General features: G+C 42.3%; 1 protein-coding gene across 1 annotated transcript in view; it reads right to left on the bottom strand.

Annotated features, from left to right (window-relative positions):
• Positions 1–24348, bottom strand: part of lama5 (laminin, alpha 5) — a 300746-nt gene that overhangs the window by 34076 nt on the left and 242322 nt on the right. The window contains exons 48-64 of the mRNA XM_043710073.1: positions 23032–23175; positions 22780–22931; positions 22259–22369; positions 22010–22121; positions 20300–20467; positions 18942–19138; positions 17937–18053; positions 15951–16105; positions 14551–14692; positions 12715–12817; positions 12516–12632; positions 9203–9388; positions 7796–7935; positions 4990–5175; positions 4769–4905; positions 4073–4226; positions 1123–1256 (exon numbers count right to left, since the gene is read on the bottom strand). Of these exons, the coding sequence (XP_043566008.1) occupies positions 1123–1256; positions 4073–4226; positions 4769–4905; positions 4990–5175; positions 7796–7935; positions 9203–9388; positions 12516–12632; positions 12715–12817; positions 14551–14692; positions 15951–16105; positions 17937–18053; positions 18942–19138; positions 20300–20467; positions 22010–22121; positions 22259–22369; positions 22780–22931; positions 23032–23175 (2455 nt within the window). The remainder of the gene's footprint in view (positions 1–1122; positions 1257–4072; positions 4227–4768; positions 4906–4989; positions 5176–7795; positions 7936–9202; positions 9389–12515; positions 12633–12714; positions 12818–14550; positions 14693–15950; positions 16106–17936; positions 18054–18941; positions 19139–20299; positions 20468–22009; positions 22122–22258; positions 22370–22779; positions 22932–23031; positions 23176–24348) is intronic.

Raw genomic sequence — 24348 nt, 5'->3', positions numbered from 1 at the left:
AATGGCTCCTTCACTTCGAGGTCCCTGATCAATTCTGGTTCGTTGCACAATACCAGATCCAGAATTGCCTTCTCCCTGGTAGGCTCCAGCACCAGCTGTTCTAAGAATCGATCTCGGAGGCACTCCACAAAATCTCTTTCTTAAGGTCCAATACCATCCTGATTCTCCCAGTCTACCTGCATGTTGAAATCCTCCATAACAACTGTAGTAACATCTTTGCGACAGGCCAATTTCAGCTCCTTATTCAACTTACACCCTACATCCATACTACTGTTTGGGGGCCTGTAGATAACTCCCAAAAGGATCTTTCTACCCTTAGAATTTCTCAGTCTATCCATACTGACTCTACATCCCATGATTCTAGGTCCCCCCGTGCAACGGACTGAATATCATCCCTTACCAACAGGGTCACCCCACCCCCTCTGCCCGTCAGTCTGTCCTTACGATAGCACTGAAAATACTCACTGAAATATTAATTTCCCAGACCCTGTCCACTTGAAGCCACGTCTCAGTTATCCCCACAATATCGTAGCTGCCAATTTCCAAATGAGCCTCAAGCTCATCCATCTTATGTCTAATGCTTCGTGTATAGTATTTTTAATTTGTTACTGCTCTCACCCTTCCTATCAACCCCTACTTCACTCAACCTTATGGCATGATCCCTTTTTGAGTTTTCTGCTTCATTGATACCGTTGTCTTTCTTGACTTCCCTTGTTCTAACTTTCCCTTCAACTTCCGCATTAAACTTCCAGTTTGTCTCCCCCCCCCCCCCCGCTATTTAGTTTAAACGCACACTACAGGAGAAACAAGTGGCTATTGATCAGCAGGTTGATTCCGATCACCATGGCAACACCTTGGCCATCGAGTGGCTCCGTTTGTCTCAACCTCTGCTCGCTCACTCATTGTTCATCTTCTCAGTTGAGAGAGCGTTATCTCACTCTGGGGAGGAAAAGGAGCTGCTCCCATGTACCCAGTGGCAGCCAGGGGAAAACACCCATCACTGTTTAATATGCGGGATACATATGGAAATGAACATTTGTAACAGGGTGGGTAGGTGGGGGGAGACCTCACCGGGAAATACAGAAAATTAGCCGAATCACTCCATTTCATTTCTGTTCTTACCTTCTGCAGGGCTCATCTGCTGTGGTGTTTAGATCAAATGTTTGGACCAGGTTGTACAGACTGATGACCTGTGTGTTGAGGGTTCCAAGTTCAATACACCCTTTAAAATTGGGATACTTCAAAGTTTTCGGAGGCTGAAAGAGGCAGCAGTGCTTTCATGAGTGGCAGGAACCTTCATTTTTGTGTGTTATTTTTCCAGGACCTCATAAAACATACTGGGTTTTTGTATTTAACATTCTCTCATTAATGCTTAACATGCAGAGAAGTCTTAAGGTTTATATATGTTTCAATTCTTGCCAAAAATCAAAAATTTTGTTGAACTTTAGACATTGTAGAGTATTGCAGAACACTAAGGGGAAGAGAATCAGTTCTAAATCACATTGAAAACAGGTGAGAAGAACTAGAGAGACATTCAGAGTGAAGGGAAACTTCTCAGACTGAAGAGGTGGACAGGGGTGTCTCGTAGCCTTCTGTATCTATTTATGTTAACTGGCAAAGTTGGACATACTCTCACCTTCGAGTCAGAAGATCACAAGTAAAAGCAGATGATGACCTTACAGTCCAGTAAAGTGGTTCAACTGTTCAATATGATCGCGGCTGAGCTAACTATGGCCTCAATTCCACTTTCCAATTTGCCCTCACCCCTTGACACTCCTCCAGGTCAAGACAGTCACACCTGTGCACTACAGGCAGGGTGCTGCACTGTCAGAGGGTCCTCCAGTCAGAACATTAAACTGAAGCCTGTCTGCTTCGTCAGCTGGACATAAAGGATCTCCGGGAATTACTTTAAAGAGGACCCCAGGATTTTATTGAACATCACAATAAAAGATTGCCTGGTCATTGTCAAATTGTTATTTGTGGGAGCTTGCTGTGCTATTATTGGTTGCTGCATTTCTTGCATCTTGGTACTGGCTGCACTTCAACAATATACTTTATTGGCTGAAAAACACTTTGAAACAGTGTTGTGGAAAGTGCTACCCAGATGCAGGCTTTTCATTTCTCACAGTTGACATCAATGATTTAAACGCAAGGCGAGAGGAGGTGGAATTTTTTAAATTGAACATGGTTTTGTGCAAAACAATCAGTCAATTGCAAAATTGTTACAGTACAGAACATGATCATTTGGCCCATTAGGTCAGCCCCCAGCTCTCCGAAACAGCATCATGAGGTAGTGCTGTTCCCCTGCTTTTCACCCATGACTCTGAATATTGTTTCTATTCAAATTATCATCTAATGTCCCCTTGAATACCTCAATTGAATCTCCCTCCACCATATTTGCAGGCAGTAAGTTCCAGACTGAAAATACTCACTGAAAAAGATGCTTCTCATCTTGCATTTTCTTCTACAAACTCAGGTCCAGTGGAATATGGTATGCATGCGTGTGCACATGTATGTGTATATATACACACGTGTGTAGGAGTGTGGAAGTGCTAGAGGTTTTTAATCCTCTGACTGTTTCTGTGTAACTATCAGTTAAACTGAAGCAGAATCCTCTAAATTCACCGACTTTAGTGGAGTCTCTCTTTTGATAGACAGGCGAGTTGCCTATCAGAGCCTTCAATATCTAGGAGAATTCTCACAGAGACTGCAACATTTGGGATTCCACATGGTCCCAATGTGCAACTCTAGTCTGCACTGATCCATCAACCAATGCTCCCTCTGAGGAATATTTTCTGCTCTGCAAAAGGTCTGTGCCTAGCAGTGGCTTCCAAAATGGTAAGTCAATGCTTGGAATGGCATTGGCCCGCTGATCCCGGTGCATGGAACCTCTGAGCAGATGTACACCTGGAGGGGACATAGCCAACAATACTCGGAATATCTGGGGCTATGGTCCATTCGGCAGCACTTGTTAGATGCGAAGTCGAAGCAGTGCAAGATCGCCGCCTAGTGGCAACACCTACACTGCAATTTAAATAACCGCTGACATAAACCTCAAATCACATTTGTGCAAAATATATTAATGAGATATAACTACACCAGAGAAAAAGAATGATTTAGGAACATAAATTACGACAAGCAAGACAAATTGTCTGCTGGATTCTGTGTCCAAGAATACTTTCCCATCATAAGAACTTCTCCATATCACTGAGTTTGAACAAACGTTAGTTGAATTTCTTCATGACCTCAAAACGATAGTCAGTGGTTCTGCTCTGGCCCTAAAGAGGAAATATTCTTTCCTATTCACTCTGTCAAAACCTTAAACAATTTTCAAGACTTCTACTGGGTCTGCCTTTATTTTTTTCCAGGAGATAGAAGGCCCATAGAAGAACATAAATTACGACAAGTAAGGCTAATTGTCTGCTGGATTCTATGTCCAAGAATATATTCCTACCATAAGAACTTTGAACAAACATTATCAAATCGAAAGTAAGGAAGGCATGCTAAACCGTTTTTAAAGCTTGGTTAGATCATACTTAATATCCCATGCAGTTCTGATCTTCATGCTGGGGAAAGAGTACAGAGGGTACAGAGAAATGTCATGGAGAGGACAGCAGAATGTGTGTATTTACATATCAGAAAAGGACGGATGGATTAGGTCTTCTATCTCCTGGGGAAAAAAATAAAGGCAGACCCAATGGAAGTCTTGAAAATTGCATAAGGTTTTGACAGAGTGAATAAGAGAGAATATTCCCTCTTTAGGGCCAGAGCAGAACCACTGACTATCAATTTGAAGTCACCAAGAAATTCAATGAGGAAATCAGATGTAACTTCTTCACCTAAAAACAGTGAACAGATGGTAGGAGGAGCACGTGAAACAACATGGCTTTGTGTTGAATGGCCTATTTCTGCCTGTCCTATGTAAATTCACCACTAGAGGGCAAATAATGACCAGAACAACTCGATGATGAAAGGTGCCTGTGATTTTCTGAGATACTTTGCCCCTTTCCTCAATGAAGTTAGATACAATGCTCCACTTGTAAAACGAAAACAGCTACAACTTTACACTTACAGTGAATTCAGGCGGGTAGCCACCAACATAAAACACAACATCTTCAGGGTTGAGATTCAGTAAGGCATCATTGCCTTTGGCAAACCCGTTTCCTTTGGTTTCAGTCACTGTGCCTTTTTCAATACTGTATGAGATTTGACCATATTGTAGTATCCTGCAGAAGGGAGAACGGTGAATTAAAGACAATTTGGAAATAGCTCAAGTTGTGTCAGCCCTGCATTGTGCGGGAAACATCCCATTTCAGTCTCTGTCTTTTTTATGTGTGTCATACCAGTCACAAAAAGTATGTTGTCTTTTTATTAGGGAACATGTTACCAGTGACTGTCTGGAAATGAATGTCACTGATATCCACAAATGTGCACATATGGTAATATCACAATGATCTGGAATCTATTTCTGTTGTGGAGGTGCTGGTGTTGGACTGGGGGGTTGACAAAGTCTGAAATCACATATCACTGAAGTCACTTCACCTGACAAAGGGGCAGCATTCCGAAAGCTTGTGATTTCAAATAAACCTGCTGGACCATGACCTGGTGTCGTGTGGAATCTATTTCAACAGCAGAGCTACCTACCCCCTTTTTTAAATCAAAAAGGGGTGGGCGATAATGATACAAGCTCATTAACTGCTCCCTCAGTGACCCCGACAGTGATTTCCAGGCTTTACTGGTGGGAAAAGCAGAGAAAGAGCTAATATACCTCTCCAGCCTGACTGTATCGAATCTATCGTCGCTGACATCAGAATCTGCTTGCAGAGTGGCCTCTTCGCCGCCCAGTTTGTAAACCCACTCCAGTTTACCATTCTTCACAGCAACGCCCATGTAATCCCCATGAGGCTACAAAGGAAGAACTCCTGTTAAAACCTTCGAATACAATCGTCCTAAACGGTGAAAGGAAAACCGACAGCTCACCTCCCTTACATTTTGTCCGCCAAGGTACAGAACAAACTGATTGGAGGAACTTCTGGCTTGCTTCCTTCTCCGTTTCTGAGCTGGTTCTCTTTGAATGTAGAAGGTCAGAGAGGTGTACGCCCTCAGGTCATCAGGGTTGCTAGGCGATCGCACCTGCACACCCGAAGTGCCATTAAATTTCATCGGTACCTTGACCTAAAGGGGGAGGAAGGGTTGTTTGGAAGGTTATTAAGATGCTGAAGATTTGTGTATGTACCACCTTCCTCTTCATTTTCTACAAATATTTGAGAATCCATGCTGTCATACCAAACTGTGAAAATGGTAATATCAACAGTTAAGCCCTAAGGAGGCAAACTCAAACTTCAATATCTATATGCTTCTAACCTTCCCTGGGCAGAAATGTTTTTAAAAGCTTGGGTTGCGCTCTGTCACCATCCCCGCCCTGTCCATACAGACCAAACCAACACTTTTAGCTGGTTCCATTCTTTCACAATGTAATCAGCTCATCTCCTACAATGTCCAATGTCTCCTATGCCCACTCGGCTATCCCTGCAGCTCCCCCACTTTCAACTTTCATCATGTTTGATTAGTCTGTTGCTTCTCATTACATGATGACGTGTCCCAGTCTCCAGACACCACCCAACAACAGTCATGTTCTACTCATCTTTAACCCTCTTGGCTCTCCAGCAGTGACTCTGCTGTCCAACATCAAATCATGGCTGCAGCAATGTCACTGCCTCCCGGTAATACAGACAGCCAAATACTGGGATGGTCAAAGGCCATACTGTTCAGTTCCATCTGTAATCCTGTCACCTTATTATTTGCCTGATTTACAAGTTTCCATGTTATTTATATATTTATGGTTTTATCAAAATATGTGGATTGTAACTTTCTAAAAATAAAATTCATATAAGGGATGAGGATGTCACTGGCTAGGCCAACATTTATTGCCCATCCTTAATTGCCCAGAAGCCAGTTAAGATTCAACCACATTGCTGTGGGTCTGAAGTCATATGTAGGCCAGACCAGGAAAGGATGGCAGTTTCCTTCCTTAAAAGGACATTAGTGAACCAGACTAATGGCATCATGGTTATTGTGAAGCTTGAACTGAATTCAAATTCCACCATCTACCATGGTGAGATTTGAACCTGGGTCCCCAGAACATTCCCTGGGTCTCTGGATTAACAAGTCTAGCGATACCACCAGGCTACTGCCTCCCCCGTGGACATCCCTGTGGGAGACAAGATGACACAGGAGCAGAAATTAGGCCATTCAGCCCATTGAGTCTGCTCTGCCATTCAATCATGGCTGATAAGTTTTTCAACTTTCCGCTTTCTCCCCATAACCTTTGATCCTCTTGGCAATCAAGAACTTATCTATCTATGTTTTAAATATACTCAATGACCTGACCTCCACAGCCTTCTGTGGCAATGAATTTCACAGATTCACCACTCTCTGGCTAAAGATGTTTCTCCTTAGCTGCGTTCTAAAGGGTCTTCCCTTTAATCTAAGACTGTGCCCTCGGGTCTTCGTCTCTCCTGTTAATGGAAACATCTTCCCAACATCCACTCTGTCCATACTGTGCAGTATTCTGTAAGTTTCAATCAGATACCCCCCCCCCCCAACCCCCAGCCTTCTAAACTCCACTGAATAAAGCCCCCTAAACCTCAAACATTCCTGATATGTTAATCCTTTCATTCCTGCATTCCTGGGATCATCCGAGTGAGCCTCCTCTGGACCTGCTCCAGGGCCTATCCATCCTTCCTGAAGTGTGGGGCCCAAAATAGCTCACAATACTCTAAATGTGGTCTGACCAGAGCCTTATAAAACCTCAGAAGTATATCCTTGCTTTTAAATTCTCGTCCTCTCGAGATGAATGACAACATTGTATTTGCCTTCCTAACTACTGACTCAATCTGCAATTCATGGTGATACAATTTGTTCCTGTTGCAAGGTTCACTGGAGATTGGAGTGTGTCTCTTCTGAACTGTAAATGGAAGTTCACCTTAAATCCTCAGTGACCTACTTCATTACCTGCATTTTCCATCTGTTCTTCCTGTACTCTTGAGAAAAGCAGAGGGCTATTTTCCACAGCAGTGAGAGGGGAGAGGGGACAGTACAAAGGCATCCAGTAGAACCCTTAATGGAATGACAAGTATTTCGAGCTGAGCTCTGCAAAGAGCAGTGCGATTTATTGCGTGAAGTGACTTATTGTTTAGATATTAGACTTTGGAACGTCTCTGGGATGTTTTTGTGCAGAGTAGCAGCATTCAGGCTCTGCATTTGGTAAATCTAGAAGCGTGCAGGATTTTATTACAGGGTGTCATGCTGCAACAAATCACTTCTCAAATATGCCTGGCCCTTACAAGTTCAATGTGGTAAGTGAATATCAGTGTAACGCAGTACTTTTTAAAACACATACATCATTTTTGTCATTATATACCATTCAATACCAGCAGCATCTCAAGCTAAATTGTACAGTCAAGCATTTCATTTGAAAAAGAATTGAACCCTGCAACCTAAAGCATTATGGTCAGTTAGTTCTGCAGCTCAGAAATTTTACAAGTAACTGATCACAGACAAAACTGTAAATCATTCTCACAAAGCAACCACCAACTCACAATACGAGAGGGAGGAATTGATTTGATTTGATGTATGACTGTCACACATACTGAGGTACAGTGAAAAGTTTTGTCTTATATGCTTTACAGGCAGGTCATAATAAACAAGTGCATTAAGGTAACAGAACAGAGTGCAAGTTAGAGCATTACAGAATTGGTAAAGTTTTTTTAAAAAAATTCCATTGAATACTTGCCTTGTTGGCAGCATTTCTGGCCTGGGAGATTAATAAGCGAATGCGATCGATGCTTGCAGAAATATTTGACGTCTGGTTCCGGGCTTCCAGTTTATTTAACTTATCCAGGAGAAGTGGGATGGTTTCGTTCAGAGCTGCCACTGTCAGAGGGATAGAAGGAGAGACAAAAGCTTTAAAAAATAAAGAAGTGACCCTCCAAAATAAAGAAGGGTAGCACTTCACAAATAACTTGCTGCTGGGACTCAGAATCACTTTAAGCATGGTTATAGGAGTGACTTTCCCCAGCTTTTGGACCCAATTTGAACTTTGTGTAGGCAAAAGGGTTTTGGTCATCCTCACTGGGAATCCTACTCCCCAAGTGGAGAAATTGCCAAACGGAGTCAGCACTTCCTGTTTGTGATCTGCCCATTCCTTGCGGATTAATTTTGCTCAGTGTAAAATTGGGAATAACAAGTACTAATGGCACAGGCCTCCATTCATGCTTTCAAATTTACTGTGTCATCTGCACTGGAGTACAGGCGGCACATGTACTCTTCAACCTGACTGATAACTTACTTTCAGCCCTGCTTTATAATCTTTGGAAATAAATAAACAAACAAAGTCACTTGGTATATAGGATTTGAATAATATTGGAGAGAGAAACATGTTGCTAAAGCCTTGTGATCCACCTTGGTCAGGACAAACACAAGAAAAGCAAGTCTTAAATCACAACAATATGTACTGTAGGAGAAGACAGCACGGATTGGTTGGCAAATTGAAGCTGATTGGTTGGGATGGATTCCATGGACTATGATCTCTGGCATCATTTGTTTTCATAAGTATTAAAATATAACTAATTGTTGACATGGACAACTTCAATCTTCATCACAAGGTGCTTTCTTCTGATACACTGTGATTCAATGCCACGTTAAGTTTCCTAATATTGTAGGTTCATGGCAGATGGATTTATTCAAGGCTAGAAGGATTAGAGTGAGGAAAACCATTTTTATGTAGAGGGTATCTGGAATTCGGTCCATGAGTTGGTGGTGGAGGAGTAAACCCTAAACTCTCTTTAAAAAGTACCTGGATCTGCACTTTAAGTGCTGTAAGCTTTAGGGCTAAGGGCTGTGTGCAGGAAGGTGGGATTAGAAAGGTCATCTGGGTGTCTTTAGGTCAGTATGGATAAGATGGGTCAAATGGCTCTCTTCTTGCTGTATCATTTCTGTGGCTAGTGTCAAAATTAACCACCAAACACATACAGTTAAGTGAAATGAAACTATTTACCCCTTAAAATCAATTAAATTAGAATTTAAAACTTTCTAAGATCAGTTCCAAAGTGACTCCACTTCAGGCCATTTCAGTAAAACTACAGCAACCAGCAATCAGTTGTATGCTGTGGGACAGGATATAATTGCCATTGCCACATACCAGACTTATTTGCTTCTTGGAGAGTTTTGTTAAACTCCTCACTGTCAGAAGGTGCTCCACCATATTTCTCTTGCCATTGCTCGAGGTTCTTTTTCATGGGCACCAGTGTGTTCTGCACGTTCACAGCTGTGCGATTGGCAGTCGCAGCTACATGCTTAGCACTTGCAATAGTATCGCTGATATCGCCTGCAAGGAAAACAGAACTCACGCTGTAATGGCATTTTCAAGATCACAGATCCAATAGCAAGTTACATCTATCCATCAATAAAAGGGTCCTGGGTCAAATCCACTCAGCGCTCCCCCACTTTGCTCATAATTCATCTGTTAAGGTGGTCACTGCTCATTACACCTCCTGGTCACCTGCAGTTGTATTTAGTTTGACAAGGCAGCTTCCTACTTGTGTGATCAACTGCAAATTCAAACACTTTGAGGGAGCAAAGACCAGCCTTCAATGAACTAAGCTATCTGACATTTAATATATTCACTGTATAAACACAAGTCAGTAACAGAGTAAAACATTCCAATGGGCTTCATAGGAGGCATTAAATCGAAGAAATGGTGACACTGAGTCACTTAAGAAGATATTATGCCAGGTCACCAAAAGCTTGGCCAAAGAGTTTCAAAAAATTTCCAGAAGTGTTTTTACAGGCAGGAAGAGAGGCAGCGAGGTCAAAGGAGGTCAAGGAGGCCGGTGGCAGGGGGATGCTGAGAGGTCAGGGGAGGGGAGGGAGGCCAAGGGGATGGCCAAGAGGACTGGGGGAGAGCCGAGAGGTTTGGGGAGGACTGAGCCAGTTGAAAGCACAGCAGCCTGGGTCAGAACAATTAAAATCAGGGAGATTCAGGTGACGATGGAGTTTGTTTGACAGTCTTGTCGCCATGTTCAGTGTAAGCTGCCCCTCCTGCAGCAGGTACGTTCTACAGAAATACACTGCAGCAACTCAAAGTTAAGAACTACCTCCTTTCCAAGCCGATCGGGGAAAAGGGAAGAGTCAACATCAACTCGACAGTGAGTGAACCAACACAGTATGTCACAGTAACAACATCAGACAACCCTTTCAAAACCCACAACCACAAGCACCTAGAAGTGGATATGTGGAACACCACCACTTGAAAGTTCCCCTCCAAGCCACTCACCTTCCTGACTTGGAAATACACTGCAGTTCTTTCACTGTCTCTGGGTCAAAATCCCAGAACTTATTCCCCAGTGATATTACGGGTTGACCTGCAGTGATTCAAGACAACAGCTCATCACTACCTCATCGAGGGCAACTGGGAATGGCAATGACCCAGTCAGTGACACCATATCCCATGAAGTAATAACAAAAATAAAGCAATCATTCCCAGAGCTCACATCCAATGTCCGGAAAACCCCATGCATGTGAGAACACCATCAGAAGGATGGTTCTAGAACATAGAACATTACAGCGCAGTACAGGCCTTTCAACCCTCAATTTTGCATCGACCCGTGAAGCCAAAGTGAAGCCTATCTAACCCACACTATTCCATGATCATCCATAGTTCTACTGGTGTGAACCATTACCATACCAAGGCAACAAGAGATGGGAAAATCAGTGCAACCTTTCCAACATCACTCAAAACTCCAGATAAATTCAGGAGTTGCCATTTGTATTGCGCTTGTGTTTTTTTTTTCAGTTGCCTGAACCACAAGCGCAAAATACAGGAATTCTTCATTGCCCACCAGGACTCCCCTTCACGTTGCTGCCTTTTATTATCTTTATAGGATAGCAGTCTGGTGGTCCACGCAGTAGCAATCTGCCTCTGAGCCAGCAGTTCTAGATTCAAGCCCCATTTGCTGTGGTGTGATTTTCATGATGGGGTCAAACAGATTTGGATATCAACTTGCAAATCCTTCCAACGCCCAGCAAAGACAAGTAGTTAAAAAGGGGAGAGATTCCTGCTCAGCTGAAAGAAATTGGAGCCTCCACAATCCCTATCCACAGCTCTGGAGTACAATATAGATGTAAACTTGTGTGTTGCTCCTTGGGGTTCCATTGGGCAAACAGCTGGTGTTGTAGCATCCTAACTGCGTGGGGTTCGGACCCCACTCTCGCTCAGACAACTCGTGCTCCATGGTGGAGGTTGTCTTCTGTGTGCCTGCCTCTGGGCAGAGAACTCAAGAAAACAAGTGATTTTATATAACAATGCTTTAATGCTGAACATCCAGCTCAGGCATTGGCCTGATTACAACTGGGCTGCAATATTCCAAATGAAATTGGTCTTTTATCTTGAAAGGGCACTTACTATTGGCCATTGTGTATGTATGAGGTGACCATAGACATTTTCACTTTAAGTAGGCAGTATATGAATGGTAGCTAAATCATTGATCAGACACTCAAGGTGTGCTAGAGGGAGTACTTTAAAGACACAGAGCCAATTTGGAGCTTTTGAACTCCAAAGCCAACTCAAAACTAAAATTCAGGTGATTAAAATGACACCTTTAAAAAGCACTCTCTAAAGCACTTGGAATTTCATTCAATCTGCTCCAATTATGGAATTTTAAAACAAAGGAGCATCAGTAATGTTGATCCTGAAACGACCACATTGTCATCAAAACTCATCTGACTCACTGATGGCCTAAAGGGAAGGAAGCAAGTCTGCTATCTGAACCTGGAGTGATTCCAGACCCACAGCCAGCAAGCCTTTTCAGTTCTACTCAAGAAGGTCATCCACTACAAACTTTCTTAAAGGCAATTAATGCTGAGTTTGCCAGCGATGCTGGTGCCCTTTGAATGGATTAAATCACAAAACTGTCTTTGCTCATTGGATAAAAGGGGAGTTGTCAGAGGGGCATCATACAGCCCCTTAATTATTAAAGGCTTTTTTCTCCCCCCCAAGTCAGAATTCCAAGAAAAGGGGTTCTACAACTCAGTGGGAACCAGACTTGACTAAACAAATTGTGAGTTGGCTCCTTGCACAAAGTTTCTGGAACTTCTCTAACTTATAAACTCAACGTAATGGTTGCTGATGACAGCTAACTGTCACTGTGCCTGTTATTCCAATGTCAGGCAGAAATAGTAAACTCAAGACCATAAGTTGTAGAACAGAAATAGGCCATTCGGCCCATTGAGCCTGCTGTTCCACTCAATGTTGATTCAATAGTCTTCAACTCCACTTTCCTGTCCTGTCTCCATACCCTTAATGACGAGCCATTTAGCTAACTCAGCCTTGCTGTTAAATACAACTGCACACAACGGGCATGGGAAATGGTTAAATCATTGTAATTACAAGGATGTTTTACTTTAATTATTGCATTTAAACAAGCAACAAAAACTTGTGCTGAATAGTAACAGACCTCTAGTAATATCTTTCAGCATATCTTGAAGTGATGTCAGCTGATTGAGGAGCTGCTCTTTCTTGGCCTTTGCATCTTCCATCCGTTCCTTTGACGCTTTCAGTTTCGGTTTCAGTTCTACAGCAAGATCGCAAAAAATATTTGAGCGCGCACTTCAGTGAAACTTTCCATCAGATCAGAGCATGAAACCATCACCTACCTTCTTCAGATTTCTTCTGAGCTTTTTTAGCTTCCTTCTCAAGCAGCATGCTTGCCTTCTTCAAATTAGCTGCTTCTTGGGCTAAATCTTCATCCATCACTTGCTGAAACGCAGTTTGCAAAAATATATTCAGGTGAAATGGGTAACTGTTCACTGACTTTCATTAAAAGAAAGCTCAAATGACCAGGGAACATAGATTTTAACGTAATCAGATGGAAGATTAAAGGGATTATGAAGAGTGGTGGGGCTGGGCTCTGGAACTCACTGCTTGCAAAAACAAAATGGTGGAGGCTGGAATCCCCATCTTAATTGTGGGTAAGCGGGACTAGGCTTGACAGCTCTTTGTCAGTTAGTATGGACAGGACGGGTTGAAGGGACTTCTCACAGCTGAAAATCTGTGATTCTCCGGCTGACAGGAATGGGCAGTATTTTGGAAGCACTGAAGAATTTCTTGTGGAGTTGATCACTGGGCAGGAGGACATGTTACTTTCTCATCAATAGAAGGAGTAAAAGGAAATCAGTTTGATATTTAAAGGTATAAACGTTAAATGCAACATTTACAGTTGATAGTCTGTGGCTTATTACTGAAAAGTCAGAATGGAGTGTCACCTTCAGGTGGACTGTAGATAACTAAACGACTGTTATTTTGGTAACACAAGATTAGTTAATTCAATTTTTAGGTGCAATGTCTGCCATTTTTTTGTATTTTCATTGCAAATGGTTACAGATGTCCAGTGCCAGGTCCTATTGCAAATGGTTTTTAGATTAGATTACATTACATTACAGTGTGGAAACAGGCCCTTCGGCCCAACAAGTCCACACCGACCCGCCGAAGCGCAACCCACACATACCCCTAACCTAACACTACTGGCAATTTAGTATGGCCAATTCACCTGACCTGCACATTTTTGGACTGTGGGAGGAAACCGGAGCACCCGGAGGAAACCCACGCAGACACGGGGAGAACGTGCAAACTCCACACAGTCAGTCGCCTGAGGCGGGAATTGAACCCCGGACTCTGGCGCTGTGAGGCAGCAGTGCTAACCACTGGGCCACTGTGCCGCCCACATGGTTACGTCTACATGGTTACTGGGCATCTGTAACACTGCAATCATGCTTACCCAGCAACGAAGGCAGTAGGCAAGGGTGTAATTAGAGCCACATATGCTGGTTAGAGGCTCTTATGGTGCAGTAGCAGTGTCCCTATTCAGTCAGGGGATCAGTTAGCTCAGTGTTTGGCTGTCTGGTTTGCAAAGCAGAACAATACCAACAGTGTGGGTTCAATTCCCACACCAGCTGAGGTTACCATGAAGAACGCTTCTTCATAACCTGCATGACTCTCTGATTAGAGAGCAGCCCTATGGTTCCATAGGATGATGACTACTTTACCATCACTTCTGGGCTAGAAGATCCATGTTTAAGTCCTCCCTGCCACTGAAGTGTCACAATATCTCTGAAAAGTGAGAAATTGGCTGACTCCCAAATTGAAGCAATCCTTGGGGGTATGTTAATAGTGGTGTGGAGTTTTATTTCACATTTTCCTTTGACAGCAGCCTTCGGGGACTATTGAAAAATTATTCGTCCAGGGGTTGAAGGCCTGCTGCAAAAATGATCACAAACGTGCATCCACATATTCATCATGATTGCAACCGGGATCCCAGAACCTGATCTGAATATTACAAACTGTTCTTGGTCCCCAGCTGGTGGATGCTGCTCAAGATGGCGGCAGCTGGAGCATGAACCGCTAATGGCTCAATGTAGCCAGCCCCCCAAAGGCTCCACCGATAAAAGGAGAATATTCCAATTCTCTACCTCACCTGGAACCCTCCACTTTACCTTTAAAGCCTTCGTTGCTGCCTCATCGGCCTCTTTCGCTGCAGCCTTGGCTCTTTCCACTGCCTCAATAATACCAGCATATGCATTGGATGCGTTCACTGCTCGCTGTATAAATCCATCTTGGTTTGTATCTTCAATTGCCCTGTGAACAGCCACAAGATGAGATTGATCTGAGAAACATTATTTATCTGTTAGCTGTCTAAATATTGAACACGTTGCGTTAGTTGAGTATTTTCCAACATCAAACTGCCATTGAATAGAAATGCAAGTGTGGAAAATATCCTTGCACTTCATAACTTGAAGCACCCAGGTAACAGATGCAACCTGCAGCTATATTCTCATCCAGCAGAGATCCCCACCCGCTCAGACCACACCAAGGTACAATATTATCATTTGGGAATTGTCAAGCAAGGAACGTGCCAGGCATCGTATGACCCTGTGTTTCGGAAACATGAAATAGTTTTATGACAAGCTACTAGGAAGGTAGAGTGGAAACAATGTAGTTTATAAAGTGGGTAGCTGATTAGCAAAGCCAGGTTTAGATTGGGCTAGAAGTTGAGAGTCTACCTTGGCATGTAGACCCACCAATAAGTCAGTCAGATACCATAAAAACTGATGGTCAAGGTATTTGCTTTGGAAGGATTAATGTTAATGCCTCTATTAAACACCAGCCAATTTGATGGTGTTGTACATTTTCTTTGGGTGGTGTGGTGAAGACGACAAGATAAGCTTGTGATCCTGGAGTCAGATCTGCCATTTCTGGTCCCTGACAATCTTAATAATTAGCTCAAACTTGCCAATGTTACTTGTACCTATCATAACAGTGCAATAAACTATCTATTGTTAAGACTCACAAATAGTTGGTTCCCCAGCACTATTAGCCACACAGACTCATTAGTGACAGCACATTAGCCCAACTATTAACTGGTTAGTGGTTGCTTCCACACTATATTCAACAAAAACATCAAAAGAACACAGCTCCTGTGCAGACCAAGCGAATGACACGGACTTTCATTAATCTAATACAAAGCTAGCTAACTAGTGATGCAGTGGCCCAGTGGTTAGTACTGTTGTCTCTCAGCTCCAGGGACCTAGGTTCAACTCCAGCCTCGGGCAACTATCTGTGTGGAGTTTGCACATGCTTGCCAGTCTGCGCGTAGGTCCTCTGAGTGCTCTGGTTTCCTCTCTCAGCCCAAAGCTGCACAGGTTAGGTGGATTAGCCTTGCTAAATTGCCCATAGTGTCCAGGGATGTGCTGGCTAAATGGGTTAGCCAAAGGAAATGGAGATTATGGGGGCGGAATATTCTTCAGGGGATACGATGGGCCAAATGGCCTGCTTCCATACTGTAGGGATTCTATGATTCACTAACAAATTTTCAACTAGTTCTTAATTAGCTTACCTGGACAGATTTTTTGCAAGCTCATCCAGGAACTGTGCATGTTCCTCAGCACGCTCAATAATTGGAATTTTGCTGCTGGCTGGTGAGAATTTCTTCACCTTTTCAATGAGGGGCATTCTGGCACCATCCAACATTGCTGCCAATCGCTCATATTCCTGGTCACCAAGAAAATGAAAATCAGTTACATCATCCTTGTCACCACAATTCTAATTTTCATTTTTGACCTTAAGGAAATCAATAGCATCAATGTGACTCGGTCGACAGTGCTCTGACATCAGAGTTCAGAAAGATGAGTCCAATTGTGGTCTTGAGTGCATATACTAGACAGAATACTACACTGTCAGAGGGACTGCGCTTCAGAGGAAACATCAGTTTGCTGCTAATAGTTCTGCTGGATATAAAAATCCTGTGGTGCTATATTTGTAACCAGGGAGCTTTATGATGTCCTCCCTCAACCAACACCATCAGAAATTGGATTATCTTTTGATTTGCTGCCTATTGCATGCAGACTAGTTAACATGTTCATGTAACAGTAACTGCACTTCAGAAATTCTCTCAGGGCACAGACAGCACCTTAAAATGCAGCAGGATTACGGTAAGGTGCAACATACACGTCAGTTCTTTCTGACAAGGGCAGTGTTCCTCTGAACAGTAAAAGTCGAGCTCATCCTCAGGATAGCATTTGAAGGTTTTAAACATTTCTTTGCTGCAGGTAAAGAAAAGGTGATTCAGCAATTACGTGCACACACAGAGTATGGATCAAACAATTGGGGTGACTTTGTACTTTTGATATTGTCCCCCGGCGCAGGATTATACAATTCACCTTGTCGTTGTCAGATGTTCAGCTGAGTCTTTGTAAGCTCAACAGGAACAGCATTATACAGTGCCAAACACAACAGTGTGGATTAGGACAGACTGCCGTTTAGAGCTTGGTTTCCAAAGACCTCCAAGATGTCAGTTGAAGGGGTAGTGCTGATACCACTGCTGGCTTCAGCATTCCAGGTGGAAAAGTCAGAAGAAAATTTTTAGTCAGTGTTCTAAAACTCACTGAACCAAAAAAAAACTGAAAGAACTGCAGATATTGGAAATCAGAAACAAAAACAGAAATTGCTGCAAAAAAAAAACTCAGCAGGATGGGCACTATCTGTGGTGAGAAAGCAGAGTTAACATTTCGGCTCCCTTCAGGTCACTGTACCCAACATCTTAACTCTGCTTTCTCTCCACAGATACTGCCAAAGCTGCTGAGTTTTTCTAGCAATTTCTGTTTTTGTTTCTGCAACCCACTGTTGGAGAAGACACATTTATGATAAAACATTGAGCATCTGCCCTGAAATTTAACAGCAAAGTGGTGGCATTGCGGTCATATCATTGGATTGTTAGCCAGAGACTCAGACTAATGCTCTGGGAAGAGGAGTTCAAATCCCACCATAAATTCAATGGAATATAGGGGGGGTTCTCAGTAATAGAGATCACAAAACTCTCACCGAGTGTTGTAAAAAATCAATTTCCCTTTAGGGAAGCTGTCCTTCCCTGGTCTGGTGTACATGTCACATGTAACAATGTCTCACTCTTAACTGCCTTCTGCAATGGCTCAACATGTCACTCAGTGCAAGGGCTATTATGAACGGGCAACAAACGTTGCAATCTCCAGCAATGCCCATGACTCATGAAGTAATAAATGAAAGAAAAGTCTTGTATAGTCAGAGCACCCTGCTATCTCTCATTATCCACCCCCTAAATATACAATGCCTAGTTGCTGAGATATTTGTGTACCTCAGTATTTTGAAAATGGTGCAAAACTAGGGCGAATAAGGTTGGTTACAGAATGAACCATACAAAATGGATCAGTCTAGTCCATAATGAAAATAAAAATCAATATGACCAGGTTAGTGCACACTAGTGATCTCTGGTGCCATGGATTAACCACTACTAAGTCATCCCAATTAACTCTAGACTGGCAATTAATGCACCTGCAGTGTGACTTACCTCCTTAGCACCATCGAACATCTGGAGGAGGTCAGAAACTTGTGCCAAGAAATCACTTGCCATTTTCAGCACTTCCTTCACTCGCTTGTACCGATCCTCCAATTCATCAACTTTTTGCTAAGAGTAAACAGAGAGATAATGTTGATTGGATTTGCTAATGAAAGTGGCACTCTTTCAGAAATACTAACAGAATCCAACTGCATGTGGACTATACCACAACTTAAAAAAAACTGGAGGAACCATCATTGACACCCCTCTCGTGGACAAGGCTTCATTTTCCTTTCAAGTGTTAATGACTGTAAAGGAAATAAAATCTGATTTATGTGAAACAGGTCAAAGAGACTTTGTGCCATTCACTGGAGAAAGTAAAGAATTCAGTAATTAATTCTCAAAGTTTGTGAGAAGATTTGTAGCTCGGGTGCTCGTTGTTGTGGTTCTGTTCGCCGAGCTGGGAATTTGTGTTGCAGACGTTTCGTCCCCTGTCTAGGTGACATCCTCAGTGCTTGGGAGCCTCCTGTGAAGCTTCACTGAGGATGTCACCTAGACAGGGGACGAAACGTCTGCAACACAAATTCCCAGCTCGGCGAACAGAACCACAACAATTAATTCTCAAAGTGCCACCAGACAAAATAAGCTCAAAATCCTGCAGGAAATAAGCATACGTACATTACCAGGAAGTTCCCTAGAAAGCATTTCTCAAACCCACAACCACAATCATTTAGAAGGACAGGGCAGCACTTACATGGGAACAACACCACCTACAAGCTCCTCTCCAACTACTCACCATCTGACTTGGAAATAAATCATTCCATTAGCGTTGTTGTGACTAAATCCTAGAATTCCCTCGCTAATGAGATGGTGGGTCCACCTACAACAAGTGAACTGCATGGCTCAAGGCAGCAATCAGCACCACCATCTCAAGGGAACTAGGGATGGGCACTAAGTGTGCCAGTGACACCCACAATCCATGGGCGAGTAATAAAAAAAAGACATACAAAACCTTACCATGTTCTCTGCCAGTAAATACTCGTTAATATTGTTCTTTTCATTGGCTTGTCCAGTTTTGTTAACTGCTTCATTAAGGATATCCCTAAGGTCCATCAATTCCGAATTATACTTCGACAGTTTATCACTTATGTGTGCAACAAGATCCTTAATATCTTGCAACGTTTTCTCCAGCTGCTTCTGGACTCGTTCAAGTACTAAATGAGAAAGCAGAAACAGAAGTTAGCTCAGTCTAATGCTTCCACAGTTCAAACAATATTGTCTCTGGTGGTGAACAAAGCTTTTGTTTTTTTGAAGGTTTTTATCCTTACTATCTTGAAGGCTGCCTTGTTTGGACTTGTCATTCAGGTGTACGAACGTATATCAATTGGTATCAGTCTGGAACTAAAAGCCCACATAACATGGCACAATTTGTTTCACATACTTACACAACCCTTGACAGACTGATTATTCATCGTCCCCATTATTAGCTAAGGACTATTCAAAGAATTGAAATTCAGTGTTATCACTTCCATTATTCCGAGAGGAGAATATAAAGGAATGCTGACACCAAGCAGGAACAGTTCAATAGAAATGGTTTCAAGAAAAATATTAAAGCTATAGCTTTACCTCTGAGTAACGTTCAAGAAATGGACTAATACATTTCTAGATACTAATCTCATGAAGGGATATGAGGATGGTGTGGGTAAAATGACATTGAAGTGAATGATCAGCCATGATCGAGAATGGCACAGCAGGCACGGGAGGCTAAGTTGATTTTCTTTTCCTGTGGAGACTGAACATCTGACCACTGTAGCATGATTTAATCTCATGTTTTTGTCTCATTACAGCAAAACACGGGGTAACACGTTGATGTATCACTGAGTGTTAGTAAAGGAAGTTATTACTCAGAACTGCAAACTAAAGCAAAATGTTCAGTGAGTGATATTATTTCAAAAACACCAACATGGCAAAATTTGCAGTTATTTGCCAAGAAACATAGAGCGATGAAGAATATCATTATCATAAGTGCTTCTTTCATCCTCCACTTTAATTAGCACTTTCCTCCTTTTACCAGCTAATCATACAGTTTATCCCCAATGTTATCATTTTAGGGAACTGATTATCATGCTGTATGCTTCGTAAGGTAATAGATCATCAACCCCCCCCACCCTCATTAACTACAAACAGATCTGAGCTGTCTGCCAGGTGTCTGTTATGTATGGCAGCGCAGAAATTCTGATTAACTGATTGCTCAGGGACTTTATCAATACGTTCATGTTACATTCCTGTGTGTGATATTTCATACAAGGGTAAATACATTAAAAGTAAAACTTTGTTAATTAGAATTTCGAGCCCTCTACCTCGGATGTACTCACGTTTATTTGCTTCATCTTCCTCTTTCTCAGCCATATCTTGCTGACTGCTAAAATTTCGGCCTCTCATTTCTTTCAATAACTTCTCCACCTCTGCAAATTTCTGTACAAACTCGTCGGCAGACGGCATGCTGGTATCCAACTGCGTCTTATTCATCTGGTCAATTAGATCTGAATGAAACCATTTCAGAAGAGACTTCAGTTACAAAGAACAAAGAAAATTTACAGTCCAAGAACAGGCCCTTCGACCCTCCAAGCCTGAGGTGATCCAAATGTACTGTCTAAACCTGTCGGTCAATTCCTAAGCATTTGTATCCCTCTGCTCCCCACCTACTCATGCATCTGTCCAGATGCATCTTAAGTGAATCTACTGTGCCTGCCTCTACCACCTCTGCTGGCAACGCGTTCCAAACGCCCACCACCCTCTGTGTGAATTTACTTGCTGCGTGTATCCCCTTTAAACTTTCCACCTCTCAACTTGAAAGCATGACCTCTCGTTGCTGAATCCTTCACCCTGGGAAAAAGCTTGTCTCTATCCAGCCTGTCTATACCCTTCATGATTTTGTAAACCTCAATCAGGTCCCCCCTCAATCTCCTTTTTTCTAGTGAAAATAAACCTAACCTACTCAACCTCTTCATAGTTAGCATCTTCCATACCAGGCAACATCCTCGTAAACCTTCTCTGCACCTTCTCCAAAGCGTCGACATCTTTTTGGTAATGAGGCGACCAGAACTGTACACAGTATTCTAAATGCGGCCGAACCAATGTCTTGTACCTTTTTGCCCTCCCTTAAATTTGTCTGAGCAAGCAAACATGGTGCTCCATCTGAAAGGCAGCTCACCTCTGACTTGAGGCTTGATCCTGTAACATCTGACAACACGACAATACTTTTTGCTGTCTGCAGTCTGACCTACTCTTGCGACAAGCACGGTTCCCCATCGCAAGTACGGCATAACTGAATCTACTGGTGTCTCTAAAACCCAGGATTTTACGAACAAGAATGAAAGCAGTAGAATGGTAGGGCATCTGGAGTGGAACTTCGTAATGGTTACTTGTAAATTTGGCCACATTTGGAAGATTGGTAGGTAAGAATGGGACGGGAGGAGAACAGGAATTAGAGTTAACTAGCATGCTTCCATATGAGGAATATCTCCTGCTCGAGGTCCAACACCATATATTTCTTTTTTGACCCCATTTGGGCCTCTCACAAATCACTACTTCACTTAAGGTCTCAAAACATGAAGGGGATTGGAGTTGTGTCCCTGGTGCTCTTAAATTAACATAAAGGTCTCATGCTGATGTTATTTAAATTGGTTTAATGATAAAGACAGGAACGAATTGGGGCACCTTACAGAGAAATGTGAAGGGAAGGTCAGACTTTCTGCTAGGCAAGTGTTTTAAGCTTTGGAAATGGCTGGAATACTAACACCTGTTACTATCAACCCCAATTTCCTGGATAGCTCAGGCACTACATCAATACGTCGGTGACATTTCTAGAGTTGAAAATTTTCAGTTTCCAATGTTGACTCATTTGAGTGACAATCTGGGATGAACCATGCTTTGAGGGGTGAAACAACCTCATAATGTCTTTTAGGATTGTTAGTATTCATTGTTTTTGCACTGTTCATATTCTCATCAGGTGCAGGAAGTTTCAGCAAATAATTATACTATCAGAAACATGGCAATGTTCACAATAAAACAATGGGGTTTACCCAAAATGTTCCCTTTGAGATCCGTGATATTGTTAAGCAAGCCACTAGCACGTTGGTGGGTTGCATCAACACTCTCTCCCAGTGCCACAACCTCCTTATTTATCATGGTGACCTGTGTAGGAAGAAAGGGAAGAAGATGGGGAAAGATGATATGGGTTACTGAAAAGGTGTGTGCAACAGAACAGCAGGCAATGATAGCACTTTCCAACAAGATCAGCAGCAATAGTATATTCCAACCAGGCCACTTGCCTTTTCTTCAGAGGCAACCAGGTCTTGTATTAAATTCATGCTGTCAGTCTCCAGCTCATCCAAATGATCTTTGGTTTGATCCTGTGATTCATGCTGCTTGCTCAGTTCATCCTAAAGAAACAGCAACACAGTAATACCAGAGGTTAATAGCCTTCAGATTAATGAAACTGCATCAACATAACAGTCACCATAACATAGAATTTTTCATGTGGATTAAACGACAATGTACAAATCTCTCAAGACTGTAATGCCTAACAATGGATGACTGGTGAGTGATGGAGTGTAATGTTAATCGCAGATAAGACAACGAATGGTACACCACTGTATAAGTACTCACTTCCTTGTAGCCAGCTGACAAGAGGGTGAAAGGAAGTGTAGCTGATCTTAATAATAATGTGCAAGTGCCCAACCTACCAGAAAGCTGACAACAGTGCAAAAAGCTTTCTTTATTTTGGATGTAAAATTCTGCAATTTACTCCTCAAGATGGAAATGCAACCACTCATGGCTTAGTGCTACTAACCTCAAGCGGTGCGATGCTATCGTTCAGAGCGTTCATGCGCGCCCATGCGATGGAGCTTGCGGTCAAGTTTGAAAGCTGGCCCTCGATGTCAGGCAGCAATGCAGCTGTCTTGTTGAGATCTTCCAAAAGGGCCACCACACAACTATCACAAGCTGCAAAGATGAACAACAACATTTTACACTCACTGAAAGCTGCCAATGTAACAGAAACGAGGTCAGTTTTGAAGAGAAAGGCAGATGCATGGTTACTCACGCTCACACTTCATAGAATCCAAATTGTCAACAACAGGGATCTGATGTGTCTGTAAACAGGTATCACACTGTCTGCCTCCCAAACCATTGTTACACGTGCAGTCACCAGTCCGAGGGTTACATGATCCCCCATTACAATTACACCCTAAAGAAAACATATTGAGATAATGATTGTGACAAGTTCAATTCTTGTCACCAGCTTATGGTTCCCAATGTTTCTCTATTTATCATGGGCACAAAGACTAAATACACACAATATCTTAAAAGAGCAGAGGTAAATAAAATTTAAAATATTATCTTCTCCACTTATCTTTTCCACTTATAATCTTCGCTACAAATTGTTAAAATATTGAGATCAATTAGTCTGCTCCTCAAGTAACACCAAAGTTGATGATGAATTATGGAATGACAGATTATGAACATTATTTTTCATTGCTCTCTCTATCTCAAAACTGTCTAAGGTAACTCTTGAAAGAGAATCAAATCTTATGTTTATCACTTTCAGCAGACAATTAAAGGTAACTCTTGAAAGAGAATCAAATCTTATGTTTATCACTTTCAGCAGACAATTAAAGCACAGTATTAATTAACAATCAAACAAACAAACATTCAGGAAAATGAGCAAGTTATTTAGTGATTCTAGATAGTACAAGTCTGCAAGCTAGTAAAATAACCCAACAGCTTCAATCTATATTTAAACCAAATGCAAATATTACAATATAAAAAATAATAGTTAGGGTATAGATTATATATTTTTGAGCTTTGGCATGATATAATTACTGTTGAAACTTTATTGCTGGAACAGCACAGCAGGTCAGGCAGCATCCAGGGAACAGGAGATTCGACGTTTCCGGCACAGGCCCTTCTTCAGGAAATCAGAATGATTTCCTGAAGAAGGGCCTGTGCCCGAAACGTCGAATCTCCTGTTCCCTGGATGCTGCCTGACCTGCTGTGCTGTTCCAGCAATAAAGTTTCAACTTTGATCTCCAGCATCTGCAGACCTCACTTTCTCCTCGATGATATAATTACTGACAACTCTGTGACACTTTAGTGTTTCATTGTTTTTGGGGTCTGTGAAAAGTAAAGGGGCTAGAAATTCATTTCCAACTCCCCTGTGGACAATATAGCAGAACAGGTCCAATACCATCATTTCTACCATCAGTGCATGCTGTAACATTGCATAAGAGATACTTACACCAACCCAGCTGCTGGAAGGCCAAGTGGTGTGAAGTGAGTTTAGGACTTCCCTGGAAGGAGTGTTTGGGGGGGGGCTGTATGTGTGTGTGCATGCATGTGTTGGGGGTGTGGAAGGTGTCTG

This window comes from Chiloscyllium plagiosum, chromosome 20 (genome assembly GCF_004010195.1).
Source record: "Chiloscyllium plagiosum isolate BGI_BamShark_2017 chromosome 20, ASM401019v2, whole genome shotgun sequence".
In the NCBI taxonomy this organism is placed as follows: domain Eukaryota; kingdom Metazoa; phylum Chordata; class Chondrichthyes; order Orectolobiformes; family Hemiscylliidae; genus Chiloscyllium; species Chiloscyllium plagiosum.
Note: the sequence above shows the minus strand (reverse complement) of the source record. Positions and strands in the feature narration are given on the sequence as shown.